Genomic DNA, 17,776 nt, shown 5'->3' with positions numbered 1-17,776 from the left:
ATGAAATTAAGAGTTCACAGATACAATGTAATATAATTACAATGCAATTACCTAAACTGTAATTATAATCACTTATTTAATACCACAATATTATTACAATCACAATGTAATTTAAATTGGGTACTATATTTGCATACCCTCCACTCAAAAGGAGGTACTGATAAGGCTGGAAGTTATTATCAACAAAAAGCCTGTTCAGGACAGTTTGATGACAATTTCCACCGGGCGAAAAGTACATTCTTAAGCCCAAGCAAATCATGACAATAAAAATCATTTAGTCATATTTTAAACCCTAAATTTGAATTCTGCACCAAATTATTTACCTATATTTTAACATATTTTATGAATTATTAGAAGCGATATGGCAAATATCTTCTAAAAATAACTGTAAAATATTTGTATCCATTAATTGATTTAGATACACACTTTTATTATTTAAGTATATCAAAATAACAATTTCATGTTCCTGAAATACAAAAATTATGGAAAAAGTTAAAGTAATATTCTTAGAAGCATATGATATTAGTCACCAGATGCAAAATTATAGTTAATTTTTTGCCCTAAATACAAGTTTATTACACAGTAGTCAAATGTGTAACTTAATAACATGTTATATAAAAAAATTAATGATAATAAGTTTATCAGAAATGAATTAATTCTGCAAATAAACTTTCTGCACTTGAAAATTTTCTACACCTGAGGGGAGGGAGAGATCTAGTAAAATTAGATTTATTATAACTTCTCTCTATATATATGCATCACTAAAGAAATAAATAAAATTATCATGCTTAAAAAACAGATATACCATACCAGTTTTTTTTCCCCCTTGTTACCTTTTACATTGAGAAATAACAAACAATACAACAATGAAAAATACTATCCTTGAAATTTTGTTTAAATGAAGAAACACACACCATCTTTTTATTTAAGCATTACACTTCAAAAACAGATACACATACCAATTTATTTTCACTAGCCTTTATACTGATAACATGCCATATAAAAATGAAAAGAATTATCCTTGAAATTTAGATAAAATGAAGTAACACAATGGAAAAATTTATGCACATGGAAATCTTTTTTCTGTTGCATGTTTAATAATGTGGATTAGTATAATATACCAACTTAATTTTAACTTATTTACAGAACCCTAATTTAAAAATGACAGCTTCAGTATCTAAAAAGAAATGTCGGTATTATTCATTGGATTACTTAAAATTTGGATTTATTTGTTCACCGACAAATGAAACTATTCTTATGTGTCTTATATGCGAAAAAACTTTTAGAAATGAATACATGAAACCCTCAAAAATGAAAGATCATCTTGAAAGGCTTCATTCAGATAAAAAAAATGAAGAATTAGAATTTTTCAAAAAACTCAAAGAAAAATTCACATGTCGACCAACTCTAAAATGTTTTATGAAACAGTCTACTGAAACTGAAAATGAAGGAGGATTAATTGCTTCGTACAAGATTTCGCTTAATATAGGAAAGAGGGGAAATCACACACAATCACAGAAGAAATTGTAGTACCTGCAGTTAAAGACGTCATTGAGAATGTGATGAAAAAAAGACTCTACTAATGTTTTAAAGTCTTTGCCATTAAGTGCAAATTCTCTAAAACGGCGTATTGATGAAATGGCCGAAGAAATAGAAAACACAGTAGTTTCGGAGCTAATGTAGTTCGGAGTTAGATGGTTGTCTAGAGGTGTATGCTTGCAACGGCTCGTCAATTTATTTGACTCCACGACAGAATTTCAGAACGAAATAAATCCTGTTCTAAGCAATGAACTCCAAAACAATAAGAACCATATTTTTTATTTAGCAGACTTATTTGGAAAATTTAATGACGTTCAAACAAAACTGCAAGGAAAAGATGTAACAATTATCCAAGCTCGGACAATACTGTTAGGCTTCCAAGTAAAATTAAATTTATTTAGATCTTCATTGCTACGTAAGGATTATAAGTATTTTTCAAATCTACAATAATTAAAAATAAAAGAAGAAAACTTGGAAATATATACAAATCATCTTCAAAAATTAAGCGACGATTTTAAACTGCGCTTTGTTGATTTGGAAAACATCGACATCCCTGATTGGATTATTGCGCTATTTTCGGCGCAAATTGATAACGTCGACATCAACATACAAGATGAGCTTGCTGAACTATTGTCCGATCTTGAAGCAAAAACGCTTATTAAAAATTTGACAATACATAAATTTTGGACTAATATAAATATAAAGCAAAAATATGTGAAACTTTACGAAATGGCTCAGCCATTTATGCTGGCGTTTCCAGGTTCGTATATGGCTGAAGCCGGTTTCAGTCACGTTAATTCAATTTTAACTAAAAACAGAAATAAATTAAATGTGGAGCTTCGAGGGGATTTACGGTTAAAATTGACTAATTTCGAACCCAATATAGCGAACCTTGCCAAGAAACACCAGGCACACTCATCTCATTAAGAAGTAAAAAATCTGTAGCTACTTTACTTACTGTTTCTGATTTATTAAATATTTAGACTAATATATAGTTTTATTTTAATTACCTGAAAATTACCTTTGTGGGGGGTCTAAATTTTCAGCTAAGTTAAAAAATAAATAAAATGGTAGATTTCGAAAATTATATAGGGGGCGATGATCAAAAAAGTTTGGCGACCCCTGGTCTAGTGTGTCTGTATATATATATATAGATATATGTGTGTGATATTTTAAGTGCATAGGAGGAATCCGGTACTTTTAACTTGTAGCTGTATACATGGCTGAATGGAAAGGCACACAGATGACGATAACAAAACTGGATTTTGATGACTCGCCAATCTTTATTTTCACAAATATAAAATCATCTTGGTAGACATTTATCCAATTATAATTAAATACGATAAGTTTTATGTAGACGGAGTTTTAAAAGTACGACGTAAGCATTTTAGACAGGACAGCATAACGGGCGCAGAGTTGTTTGCATGGCAAACTCAGGCAAAGGAATGATGTAATTGCTTGCGAAGAGTATGTATACAAAGTATGATGTATAAGTACAACAAATCTGTAATTGGTTAATTTTAAGTTGTTATGTAAGATGGCAAGATCTCGAATTTGGAAGAACAGAGGAATTTGGGGGGCGAACATCAAATTTAGAGGTTGCCAATTATTTCTTAGAGCAGCCATAATATTTTGTTATATCTTACATATATATGTGATAAATAGATATATATATATAATATACATATATATGTAATAAAAGCACAAGGAAAAGACGGAGCACTGTTGATGCATACTTAGATCCATATTGAACAATTTTGATTGCGTAGTATGCTAATATGTTGACATCGTAATATCTAAAAAACTTCGCAATCGAGACAGTTTTAATTCCATTTTTATTTGCAACTGACTTTTGTGGCCACAATCACTTGACATATTCGTGCCTGTTCACAGAACATTTACATTTTTGATAGTATTGCGATAGCAAGCAAGACAACGAAATTACATTCTAGTAGGATAGAGAGCGAAGCTGAAGTGCGTAGTTATGCAAGATGGAAGCACACGAAGAAAAAAATTTTGTTTTGAGTTTAAAAGTTTCAGTTTCCTATTATTACGTCATCAGCGCTGCGCAGGCCATGCAAAATGGAATGATCTAGAAATGACGCAATCAAGAGAAGTTATTATGATTTTTAGAACAGAGAGGAAGAACTAAAAATCGAGAGAAGTTATTATGATTTTTAGAACAGAGTGAGAGAATTAAATTTTTACCATTAGTTTAAATTATAATTTTGATTTGCATATTTTTTTATCTTACATATGTATCTATATCAAAATTTGAAAAATTGTTTCTTTTTTCTTCTCTAATGCTTTAGTGCTTTCTTCTAAAAGGGCTTTTCTGTCACCAAGCCTTTTTCTCTTTGAAGGAGGTATATGTAAGAAAAAAATATGTAAGTCAGCTTTAAATTTAATTTAGTAATATCCTTTTAATACCTATTTTTTAATTTGGTTATTTCCCTTTCATTCTAAAAAAATTAATGACATTTCGAAACTGAGTCATTTCAAAATAAATCTATGTCGCATGGCTTGTGTAAGGTAATGACGTAGCTAATTGGGAACTTGAAGTCAAAGCTTTTAGAACTGAAACCTCTCTACCTAAACCAAAACCTTCTTCTTTGGTGAGCTGCCATATTGGAAAAATGCACACTTCGCTTGTATCTCTGTTGCTGCTTGGACGTGGTCTCTTCCTATCGCAATAGTATCACAAAATGTAAATGTTTTATAAATAGGCACGATTAGAGTGCCAAATGTGTATGGCACACAAATGTGAACTTAAATAAAAATGGAATTTAATCTGCCTCGATTGCCAAGTTTCCTATTCGTTATGGATTAGCATTCTACGCAATCAAAATTCTTCCTCTTCGGTATGGATCTACTACGTTCTGTGAATTGTACGTGCTACACTATCTGCTACACTATCTGCTACACTATCTATGAACTTGAGAGCCATCGTCAATCTATCGCAGCTTACTACAAGTCATCTTATTACATATATATATGTAAGATAAAAAAATATGAAAGCAAACATCTAATTTTAATTGGCTATAACCTCTTTTATTTTTTAGTTAATTTGGGGACTTCAACTCTCTGTCTTAAAAATAACGCTACAAGTCTAAACTGCGTCATTCAAATTAATCATGCGATCTTACGTTGCACTTAATGCAGATATCTCTTGCCCAATTAAAGTAATTGTACACCGAAACTTTTTGACTCCCTCCCACCTTCCTCTGAAATTACTTCTGCGACACTCTTTCCTTTTCTCTTATGCTTTCATCCTATTAGGACACTGCTGCAATCATTTATGTTCGCTTCTGTCGCTATAGTATCAAAATTGTTCTGGAAATAGGCACCATTGGAGTGCCAAGTCAATAGTGGACACAAATGTGAATTTAAATAAAAAAATGGAATTAAAACCGCTTAGACTACCAAGTTCTTAGTCTTTATGAATTCTACGTTTTAAGTATCAAGTATTTTCGCAAACGGCATTTCTACTCATCTACATCTACGTGTTGTTACATCAGTGCTTCCAAAATTGTGCTTTTATTGCATATATATATATATATATATAACAAAAATGTTATCACTTACTATTTCATATTTGCTTCCTACATAAGAGTGCTATAGCAATTATCAGCTAAATTATATAATATATACGTATATATATATTGGGTTTATCAATATCTCAGACATATCTCCGCGGATTCTAATCCTCCGCGGAATTTCTTAATAAATTTAATATTTATTTTCTGATAGGATATAAAATTATGACATTTTAAAATTACTTCTGCAAAAATAAAAATCACCTTTATGACTTGGTGGGTTTCCACAATACTTTATGATTTCAGAGCTAGGCAGTTCATGCAAAATTTCCTAAAAAGCTAACTTATGTATTTTCGTAGTCTTCATACCTGAAAAAAGTATTTGCACATTTTTTTCTAATAATATTCTTTAAATTCAAACTTATTAAACGTTAAAATTAGGAACATAGTACATACCTTCACCATATGGTTGAATGTTTTAGAGTATATTATCTTAAATTAAATTTAAAAAAAAAAAAAAAAAAACAAGGAAATTTAAATCAGTTCAAAGTATGAATTTAATCGATTTACTTTACTGGTAACTTTTGTATAAGGCAGAGTGTAAAACGAAATCAGTGGAACATTTCGGGTACACTGCAAATACTGTTATAGCAACGTTATATGGAAAATCAAGTTAGAGAGAAAGATAAAGAGCCAGTTGCATCCAAAGCGATGGAATATGTAAATATTTCTTAAATCACATTGTTGATGAGGAGGGAATATTAAATAAAAATACAATAAAATATTTTCACTCTAAATTCATTTAAGTGATATTAATAAGACTGTTTTGAGTCTTCCTTAAAACTTATGTTCTGCTGAAAACTTTACAGCAGTGATTCTCAACCTGAGGGGGGCGCGAGCACACTAATGGGGGGGCGAGCATATCCAAGAGAAAATATTATTTAAAAAAATTGATTAAGTGACTGAAAGGAAAGAACACACACACACATACAAAACAAAATATATTTCAGCATATTTAATAATTATTAAATTAAAAACAAATTTAATAATTATTAGTGACTTCCTTGGGCCTGTCTTGCAGAGCAAAGTTTTTCGAAGGAGGGTTTAATATTAGAAATAGACACTCGCAGTTCTTTTTCTATATTTAGCTGAGATCTATATTTTGTCTTCAAAGAAGCCACCGTAGAAAATCCAGTTCCACAGAGGTAAGATGTTGAAAATGGTAGTAGAATGCGAAATGCCGTTGTTTTTAGTGCAGAAAACTCATCATCCACTCCTGCCCAAAATTCAAAGAGTGATTTATTACTAAATTGTCTTTTGGTTTCGCCGCTTGCCGTGAAGTCTATGAAGGTTTCTTCCTCTTCAATTGAGAGTCCTTCGGGAGTATTTTGAAATGGATCCCTCACCCACTTGTAACTTGATATCAGTTTGTCGTCAGCAAGAAAGTACTTTTGAAAATTCTTTGCTAGCATTGCTAAATGATTTTCAATGGTTACAAAAACAACTTTTACATGTTGTTCTTCAGCCTTGTAAGTTTTGATACAATCATTCAAATTTGCAAACATTGTTAAGCTTTCTTGCTTTAAATTTCTGCTCCACAATTCCAATTTCCTACAAAAAGCATTAACTTTATCACTCGTATTCAATATATGTGTATTTGCTCCTTGCAGTTGAAGATTCAAGTTATTTAATTTCTCGAATATGTCGACCATGTAGCTCAATTTCATCACAAATACGGGATCGCAATATCGGGAAAATTCTCAGCTTCCGGTCTGTTTTCCTCTTCTAGGAAAACGGCGATTTTTTCTTTTAATTCATAAACACGTTGCAAAAATTTTCCTCGTGATAACCATCTTGCCTCGCAATAAAATAGTAACGCTGAATGTACTGCACCTATGTCTTTACAAAATGCGGAAAAGATTCTTGATTTCAGGGGTCTCATTTTTATATAATTTACTACGGTTAAACCGTAGTTAACACAATATTCAAACTAGGACTCATTTCTTTGGAAGCCAAAGCTTCTCTGTGAATCATGCAATGTGTCCAGACGCACTGTGGCGAATTTTGTTTCACAAGTGCTTGAATACTTTGGAATCTTCCGGACATAGAACGAGCACCATCGGTGCATATTCCGACGCAATTTTTCCATTCTATGTTTGCCTCGTTCATAAAATCATTTAAGATAGCAAATAATGCGAGTGCTGTTGCTTTGAGTTCTATTGGTTTGCAGATAAGTAATTCTTTAACTACTGACAAATCATTACAAAATCTAACATAGGCAATGAAATGAGCATCTTTATTACTATCTGTTGCCTCATCGAGTTGTATTGAAAACAATCTGTCACGTAACTTCGACAAAAGCTGACACTACATCTTCAGCTATATCAGCAATTCGACGGGAAACAGTATCATTTGAAAGAGGTATAGACTGCAATTGTTTTGCAAAATTATCTCCAAACATAATTTCTACAATCTCAATTGCGCCTGTCAAAATAAGCTCTTCATAAATGGTGTGAGGCTTTTTACATCTGGCTATTTTATATGAAACTTTGTAAGAGGCAATTAAAGCTTTTTCCTTCACAGACAAAGTTTTTTTTAAAAAATGATTTTTGCTTTTCATATGATTTTAATTTTAATTCGAAGAATTCTCTGGGTTTGTTTGCGTACTCACTATGAAGCGTTTCCAAATGTCGTTTAAGTTTATTAGGTTTCATGCTGTCTGCCGCCAACATTTTTGAGCAAATGATACACAGGGGCGTTTCTTCTTCATTTACTTCAGTATTAGTGAACCCAAAATTTAAGTATTCTTGAGAATATTTTCTTGATTTTATTTTCGGAACCACGCTCGTCTGTGTACTTGTTGATGCTTGTCTATCGTCTAATGCTCGCTTACGCCCGCTTAAAAATTTATCCATGATTCTGCTGCCGTGAATATTTAATAGGGTGAATAGCAATTACACGAAAATATATATAACATACACATTCAGAATAGATTCAATAGCGATAGAAGGATCGACTGGAATGAGATTGTCTGGAATTGAAATTGGCGTCGTAGAACTTTCTCCTTCTCCCTATGAGAAAACATTTGTTCACATCTGCGCACGCTCCTAACTTAACTTTTAAGCTGACCAGACAAATTCCAGACAAATCGAAACTTCTCGCGAAACCGTGAGAATGCCCGACATGGCGGGACGCAAGAGCAATAAAAAGGCTGAGGATCGGTGTTGCAAAATAAATAAATCAATAAATTAATAAATAAATTTCCGTATTCTTGGTAATTTGTAAAGTTTAAAATTAAGGTTTTAGTGTAGGTTTAGCGCCAAAATACTCAAAGTACGTTATTATTGTATACATTTTATTGTATGAGGTGGGGAGGGGGGCGCGATGAAAATTATGATTGAAAATTGGGCCGTGAATACTAAAAGGTTGAGAAACACTGCTTTACAGAACAGTCAGAAGAATTCCGAGAATTGGCAGCTTGAAGATAGATCGACCTGAGGACAGGAAATTTACTCCAATTGGTTTGAACTGAAAGCTATGTGTCTTACTAAGTCCTCGTTTTATTCCTTTAAAAACTATTCGTTGAGAAAACGTTAGAATGAATTTGAAATTGCTATGTGTGAAATAGATAAATAAAAAAGAACAAGGATCCTGCGATGGAAATATTTTCTCGCTGATTAATATATTCAGTGTTAGTCTATTCAAATAGAATAATCTCAACAGAGAAATGAAATCTGGCATAGTTTGCTTTATGATAAGTTTTCGAGAAAATACTTGACTTTGGCATTTTTTTAGTTCAAGGCAAATAAGGGAATTGGTCAATGAATAGGTTTTTGTCCGGATTAAACTTCTCGCATGAACTTATCTAAAACGTAACTGTAGTGCTCATTTATTTACATTGCTTCCAATAATCTAATGTCACTTGAAGTTTTTATTAATAATAGAGAACGCAAACATCAGAACAATTGTAATTCTATAATAAAAGTGTTTCTGGAACAAAGAAAATTAAAGTAACTTATATATAATTACATCCAAACGTATGTATACCTATAGCCAAAAATTCTTACTTTTCTGTTTTAAGATATTTATTTTATAAAGTAGATCATCAATATCTTTGCAATCTAGCCTTTCAAAAGTATCTTTTACCATAACAAGTATGATAATACCCTTATTCTTTTTTGTCCTACTGAAATTCTTAAATAATATTTAATTCGTTTTAAAATAGAGAAAGATAGCTTTCCTGTTTCATTAATTATGAGCATACTTAAGTACATTCTTAAAAATATTTCAGTACTAGCGGAAGTACCCGATGCCAGTTAAGTTAGATTGAGAATAATGCATCTAACAACAGAGAGAACGATACCGCTGTAATCCTTGTCTAATAACGATGTAAAATATACGTATCTATACTTATACATTTTTCAATCTGATGCCATATGGAATCCAAATAAAAAATTTCGATAGAAAAATAAACTAGTAATTCTGTCAGCAATATGAATTATATCAGGAACAATGGCACGCAGTTTTTAATAATTTTCGTCTTTCTAGCCAAATGGTCGTAAAAGCTCAAGTTCTATCCAATATTTCACTTATATTCAATGTTAGTCTATTAAAAGTGGCAAAACATTTATCATAATTAATCCGAAATCAATAACACGGGGAAACAAACAAATCCACTGTATAGACTGTGATGTATGGCTGACGCCAACCAACAAGATGTATAGAGGGCGCTGGCTCTTAATCTGAAGGCGCCAAAAGTTTTAGTTTCGAAGAGGGAGACCGACAGAGAGGTCATAGGGAAGGCTCGTGGGAGCAAATAATGAAACAGAAATTAACTTGTATTACTTTATATATTTCAGTTATTAGTATTGTAGTTTAGTATTAGTTTTTTGTTTGTGTAATAAAAGTTCAAAATACAAACTCACCAGTAACAATTTTTTCTCATCTAATTAATCTATGATTTTTCGGCAATATTATAGGAAATTTTCTTTCAAAGTTATACTTACTATTAGCTAATCTTCCGCCTACTCGCAAAATATTTTCCTTATCTAAAAAGGGGTAAAACTTTTTAACTTACTATTCGGAACCACTTTACCATCTTTCTAGAGACTAGCTAATTCTTTCGATTTTGATTAGTTTTAATTCCTCATGTTTAATTCTTTCACTGCTAAGAGGACCGCTAATCGTGTTCTTAGCCTTGAAATTATTGTAGAACCTGTAAATAAAACTTAAAATACGAAAAAGTTTAATATAATTATTACGAAAATTTAAGAATTCACTTAGGAAATAATTGACTTTTATATTAAGTGAAACTTTAGAGTCATTAAGTTTTTTGAGTTAATCAGTCTTTCACAATAACTTCAGTAGGAATCACTTTGCATGGATACTCATCCTTGATCAGGAAACCAGGACCTTTCCACTATAGTTCACTTTGGACAAGCTTGATTGAGTCAAGTCCCCTGGAGATAATATCAGCCGGATTTTCACCGGATGGAACGGGCCGCGATTGTCGCACATCCGTCATTTCTTGAGCCACCGCAACTCAATTACCAACAAACGTTTTCATACAGCAGGGCTCCTTTTACAGCCAAGACAAGACTATCATAGAGTCACTCCAGAAAAATACGAGTACATTATTCACATTAAGTTTCAGAGCAGACCCTTCTCTTTCTCCCCCCTCCCGATCTTTATCAGAAGTCGAGTAAAAAGATGTTTCTACATCTTGACACTCGAGAATAAAATACGATTTGTGTGTGTGTGATATTACTCGAGTCATTAACTTCGCAAACATTACAGCTGCGCATAACTATAATCTTGGTATGATAACTTGCTTTATAGGAGAAACTCTTGATTTACTCTTGATACAAGCCTTATTACTTCACCATATTGGGAGACGGATTTACAATAAACTACAGCTCCATAAGCTAACTCACAAAACCCGGTAACTCAATAACAATTGCTTCTGCGACAAGAATGCATCTGTTAATTTCTAATTTACAAATATGTGGTAATTAAGACACAATAACACGCCGAATATGTGGTAGTTCAGAGAAACACCGTTGCCATTCTTTGGCTTCTTTTTGAGGTAGAAGATCTTCCCAATTGAGCTTCAAAAACCATAGTCTCTGAAGAAATAATTTAGCTTTAGATATCACGAGACCCAATAAACCAAGTGGGTCAAAGATTCTCGCTATTGTCGACAAAACTCGCCTTTTAGTAATTCCACACTCATTTTCTAGTTTCACTTTAAAATTAAAACAATAAACCAAGTGGGTCAAAGATTCTCGCTATTGTCGACAAAACTCGCCTTTTAGTAATTCCACATTCATTTTCTAGTTTCACTTTAAAATTAAAACAATCTTTATCTGCTTTCCAGGAAACACCAAGAGCTGAAACTTCATTCGCGCACTGAAATGTGTATTCATCATCAACTTTAACTGCAAGCTCAGGATTGTTGCTACACCATTTGTGCAGAGTTATAGTTGCACTTTTTAAAATCTCAATTAATTCATGCTGTAGCTCTTTTGCCGAACTCAATGAACTGGACCCTGTTAGCACATCATCCATGTAAAACTCACTCTGTAGAACTGCAGCTGCTAATGGAAAATTTGTGAACTCACCTATAGCAAGCTGACGTAATGTTCTCATGGCTAAAAAAGGTGCACTTACTGTGCCATAGGTGACCGTGTTCAACTCAAAAGTTTTAACTGGACCATTAATTGACTCTTTCCACAAAATTATCTGTAGCTGCCGTTGAGTAGGGTGAATCGATATCATTCGGTACATCTTTCTGATATCCGCTGTAAAAGCATAAACATGTTTTCGGAAACGTACCATAATTGAAAACAAGTCCTTTTGAATTACACCACCATTACACTGAATTGAATTCAGCGAATTACCTTTTGACGTTGCTGTCGAAGCATTGAACACTACTCTCAAAGGTGTCGAACTCAGTCATGTGAACTAGGTCACTATATTCATGTAGAAAATCTGAGTACAATAAAAAGTAATTTTCATCTTTACTTAAACGAGTCCACAACGAGTTCAAGCGCGATTTGTTTCGAATTCTCTAAACACATTGGATCTTACCTAAACGGCATTTTAACTACGTATTTCCCATTCCCTTCACGGATATAGTTGTTTTTAAAATGTTCTTCACAGAATTCCTATTCTTTATTTCCCGTTTTTGCAGCCTTAACGTTTTCGAGTTCCCAAAATTGCTTTAGTGTTTTATCTAAATTTGTTTCTTCTTTTAACATACCACAATGAATCCCATTCTCTTTTTCTGCTACATAACTGCCAGATGCAAAAAATCCAAACACACTGTTTTTCAGAATAATGTTAGAATTATCAAATCGAATTTGACCTGGTTGTAGCAACTCTAAATATACCTCTGCACCAAACAAACAGTCAATACGTTCGGGAATATTAAACTTGTCATCTGCTAACTTTATATAACTGCTAACTTTATATAATTGTATGTTCAAAACTCTCAAGAGAAATGTTTACTCTCTGTGAGGGTATAAAGTCTGTCGTTATTTTCGGAACTACCAAGAAATCTACGAGTATATTTTAAACATAACTCTTATTTTCGTTACGAATATTCACATTAACTCTTGTTTTTATTCTTAGAGATGAATCATTTAAACCGCAAACTACTGTATCTACTTTTTCCTTTTTTAATTGCATGATATCTTCGATTTCTTTAATTAATAGACAGGATTCACTTCCCTCATCCAAAAGGCATCGTAATTTATATTCATTTCCGTTCGCGTCTGTCAAAATACAAATCTCTTTGCACAAACTCTTGGGCTTCTTACTTACGATCTTGAAACTTATGATCTTCACACACCGGGGTTGCTGATGGCCTTGAACTTTGAGCACTATTTGCTGACTCACTTTTAATTGCTAGTTCGTTTTTTCTACACGCGTTACGATTTTCATTTGAATTTCGGTTTGAAAAATGCAATGTTTTATGATGCCTCTTTTTTCAGAAACAAGACGCTTTTGAAGAGCAATTTAATACAGAGTGTTTATTAGACATACAGTTAAAGCACAGATTATTATTTTTAACTACTTCCACTCTATCATTCACTGATAATTTTAGATAATTTGGACATTTATATAAATGGTGATATTCAGTTTTACATCACACACAATTAGAGGAAATATCTGAAAGAAATACTTTCGAAACATTTTTCGAAGAACTCTTATAACTATTAGAACTTACAGCAAATGATTTTGCTTTAGATGTGAAAAATAAATCTACCTCTTTACCGAGCTCTTCCCTGGGTTTAAACCACTTGTCTCCTTGTCTCGCTCGGCCGCCTCACTCGGCTCACCAGCGGCCGAGCTGTAAAGTCGCTGAACACTGGTAGTTCGGTCCGAGGTTCGAAACCCGCGAACGGGCTGACTGCTGTTTTTTCGTGGTTTTCCCCATGTGTAACGTGTATACGAGCCAGTTTCCCTTAGAAAGTCCTCCACGAAGGCATCCCTTCCCTTAGGCAGATAGCCCTCGAGGCTTTGCCGTAATTAAATAACCCAACCCAACCCTTGTCTCACACTAATATGAGTTGCTGTTTCTTTATTAAGAGTTTGATAAATTTTATCAGATATTATAAGTTAATTTAATGACTCAAAATCCTTTACATCTCTCAGTTTTAAATAATAGTTCCAACTAATAGTTAAACGCGAAGCAAACTGAACATGAGTTTCATTTTGTAGTTTGGGTGCTTTTCTAAATTGCTCCAAACATGAATACGGTGTTGGTTGAAATTTTCGTAATACTATTTCTTTTACTTTTCTGTAATTAATTAAATCTTTCTCCTTATCACCTAACAAATTCAACAAGATGCCTTATCACCTAACAAATTCAACAAAATTTCCGCATTGTATTTTTCCGGTATTTCCTTAGAGACAAATGCTCTCTCCAAAGAGGAAGAGAAAAACCCCAATCTTCTGGTACTGTAGGTATTTTCATAGTTAAAGTACGAACGCTGTTTATAAGAGTGTCCAATGATTCGTCATTACTTTCGATTTTAGGAACATCTGATTTTATTTCCGCGCAACTCTGCTTTAGAACGTTCTAACTTAATTTTCTCAAGCTCTAACTGTTTGAATTCCTCAGATTTTCTCCTCTCAATAATCATGTTTGCAATTTCATTCACAAAATCTGAATCAGATTTATACGGATCACTGTTTTTGATGGCTGTGTTTAATTCTAAAACTGTCATTTTATCTGTTAGCTCAACTCCTGTTTCAAAGGCTATGAGTCTTAAATCCTCTTTAACTGCACCTTTAAACATTTTTATTTCTGACACAACTCAAATTTCTAAGAAATACAACAAAGTTCACAACAATACTTTTAGATATTAGCTCAAATTAAATCTCAGATAATTCAAACAGTAAATTATCACCTACTTGACTGCTGAATATTCTTCTCTCGGATCCAGAAGTAGCCACACCCTTCAAATACACATACACTTTGAAGACGATTCTCATTTATAATTATTTCTGGCTAAAGGACCAATATGTTGGCTGGTTCACTTTCTCAAAGATAATATTGTTATAGATTCATTCTCTAAAATGGACTGTAAATAAAACTGGAACTCAATGTAAAGACACTCATTTATTAAACCTACTCGTTTCTTGTCGTACTCTTGTCGACTGCCTCACCAGTAACAATTTTTTCTCACAGGGGGCGCTGGGCTCGTAGGCGCGAACAGACACAATCGCCAAATCCTGGTGGCGAAGAATCATTATCCACCACCATGTTTAGTTCGGGCACCACTGTAGAGACATTAGATAATTTTGAAAGTAAGAAACATGAACAATGCACTCGCCGGGACTCGAACCACGGACCTCTCGGATACGCGTCGAGCGTACTGACTACTAAACCACGTAGGCATGCTAAGAAGGCGGGAGAAATGCCTTATAACACAAGCAGACATTCTATATAATTTTGTAAAACTTAAAAATTTTTTATTAACAAACTAATCAAATAGTCATAAAGGCTCAAGTTCCATCCAATATTTCACTTATATTCAATTTTAGCCGATTAAATGTGGCAAAAAAATTTATCATAATTGAACAGAAATCAATAACGCGAACAGACAAACGCACAAACAGACATTCTTCTTTATATGTATAGCTTTCATAAAACTTACAAGTTTTTGATTAACAGAACCTACAATTTGAAAGCGGGCAGAAGCAGTACTTTTCGAAATAAAGCATTGTTATCTCCAACGCGCGAGACTGTTGCAACTCGGAAAAATGAGTGCGAAAATTAGCGCTTTCAGAGTTTTTAATTAATATTTCAGCTGAATAAAATCGTGCGAAGATGGATTCCAACGAATTTGTGGAATCGGGAATAATGTATTTAATGTTTGGCAACGCTATTTGTATTTCATCGTAAAACTTAGAAATATTTTATTAACAAACTCTAAGCTTTGAAAGCGAGCAGTGGCAACAACTTTCGAGATAAAGCAGATTTTTATCTCCAGCGTACTAGACTGTTGCCACTCGGAAAAATGAGGGCAAAAGTTATCGTTTTTTTAAGTTTTTAGTTAATATCTCCGATTTTAGCTACCTTTTCTTGGAAAAAAGTGTACTTCGACCTTTACCAGAACAAAGAAGAGAATTGCAGAAAGTTTGGTGACGATAGCTATACCAGTGACTGAGTTATTGGCTAACAAACACATAGACTTTCGTCTTTATATACATAGATTAACAAAAGAAGATGCAATGCTGTAATTTTTTATGAACTAAGTAGATACTGGTTGGGGCTCGTAAATTATATTTTGTCAATACTAATATTGATTAGGTCAGCTCATCATCTTGTTCTGCAGTGTGACTGAAGTAAACTTGCATAATCTACCCTTCTCGCATATTTCCGCCTTAGTTTCTTAGCACCGGTACTGATTTAATATGAAGAAAAATATGTTCGCGTAATTTCTCCCTTCTTTAAGAGTCTAGAGTACGATTTCGAAATGGATTCGTCCATATAGTGATTGTTTTCATCTTACTAACAAAAGCAAATCCTCGCAAACTACCTGCGGAGGTCACACTGAACCTTTCCCTTCTAACTGCTGAATTCTATGCCAGCTTAATCAAAGAACAGACCAATCACAGCGAAGAAATATAAACTGACCTTCAATCTATGCTTTCCTAGAGTCAGTTGTCTATTCAACTTCTCTAATTATTTACACATGATTGAAGGCGAAGAGTAGTAGCGGTAACGATTAGAGCAAAGAAGTAGAATTGAAGATACAGAGAAGTCGTAGAAAAAAACATATCTCATTATATATTGTAATGCTAATATCACTATAGATTCTTTTTGTAATAAAGGTTTCTTTTAGAGAAAGAATATTGTTATAGTTACCTGGAATTCATCCATGACTACTTTTCATGTTATATTCTCTTACTGTAATCACATCCTTCAAAAATTATATTATTCGCATAATTTTCCTCCCTTTATTTTCGAAGAATGAAATTAACAAGAAATGTAGGGGAAATACGTTAAACTGATAAATCTTTAAGTCTTTTTGCTTAGCTTGTATATTATGAAATTAAATTTCCTATTTCTTTACATTTTAAATCAGCCTCACAACAGTTTTGCTATAAATAACATAGAATGTATTTACTTTAAATTCTGCTCAACTAGTTAAAATGACACCTTCACATGTTTGATTAAAAAAAAAAAACCTTTCCAACTATTAGAACTTGAATGTTAGCGTAAAACTTAATGTTAAGTTTTCGGTCGCTTCGTTTTCAATTCAATTTCAATTTTCATTAAACTAAGTATGCAGCAAATTTATAGAGGTAGATAAATTATTACAAGCGGCTTGTGCGGATTTACTGGATGCATTCATCCTCCTCAGTATTTTGCCTCAAATAACAGTTATAGAAAACGAAATATTCCAATTTCTTATTTTCTTTCTCTCACTTTTTTTTTTTCTTGAACAGAAGGGTTGCTATGATTCATCTTGAGGGCAGTGAGACGAGGCACATTATATTACTATAGATACGTGTGTGTGTGCTGTGTGTGTATGTATATGTGTGTGCTTAAGGTATACAAATATGAAGAAAAATTCATTAACAAATTGAACTTAATTGGAGCTAATTGACAATACACCTTTAAATTACTAATTTTCAATTAAAATACAACTCCTTCAAGGCCTCTACGTCTTCCCTGCAATATCTGCATTGCTGTAAATTGTAAACTTTTGCCCAATTCGCTATACAGAGATAAAACTAAACTTTCCAAGCTTATACATGTACCGCAGCCAACTATGCCTTCGTCTTCCTGCTGGCAACGTCTCGCTTAGCCTCTATTAGCTATTTTGCACTATTTAATATATAATTACATATTTAAAATTGTGGAGCCCGTTTAGCACACCTACTATTCTACCAATTAAAAAGAAATGTACTAGGAAATCAATGTTCTACATATTAAAAAGGAATGTGCTAGGAAACAATTGTTCTACCAATTAACAAGGAATATGTTGTGTTATGTGCTAGGAAATTCGTTATCTAGAAATAAATGATGTTTAATTACCAAGCCGGTTGTGCTTCTTCCAAAATTCCATCCGGTCATCCATTACATAGCAGGTTTCAGTCACTTACGCAGCATTTTTCTCGGCCATGACTAAAAAGCGAATTGGTCCTCTTACTCAAGCTGTCATTTAATGTCAAGTTATTTG

General features: G+C 33.0%; 1 protein-coding gene across 1 annotated transcript; it reads right to left on the bottom strand.

The window, feature by feature from the left end:
* Window positions 1-6,127: 6,127 nt before the first annotated feature.
* LOC118191784 (zinc finger BED domain-containing protein 5-like) lies at window positions 6,128-6,787 on the bottom strand. The gene has a single exon (XM_035362623.1). It carries the CDS (start codon window positions 6,785-6,787, stop codon window positions 6,128-6,130), a length of 660 nt encoding a protein of 219 aa, XP_035218514.1.
* Between the last annotated feature and the right edge of the window lie 10,989 nt (window positions 6,788-17,776).

Source organism: Stegodyphus dumicola, chromosome 6, assembly GCF_044657685.1.
Source record: "Stegodyphus dumicola isolate Sdum_Otavi_A_Nest chromosome 6, ASM4465768v1".
Classification (NCBI taxonomy): Eukaryota; Metazoa; Arthropoda; class Arachnida; order Araneae; family Eresidae; genus Stegodyphus; species Stegodyphus dumicola.
Note: the sequence above shows the minus strand (reverse complement) of the source record. Positions and strands in the feature narration are given on the sequence as shown.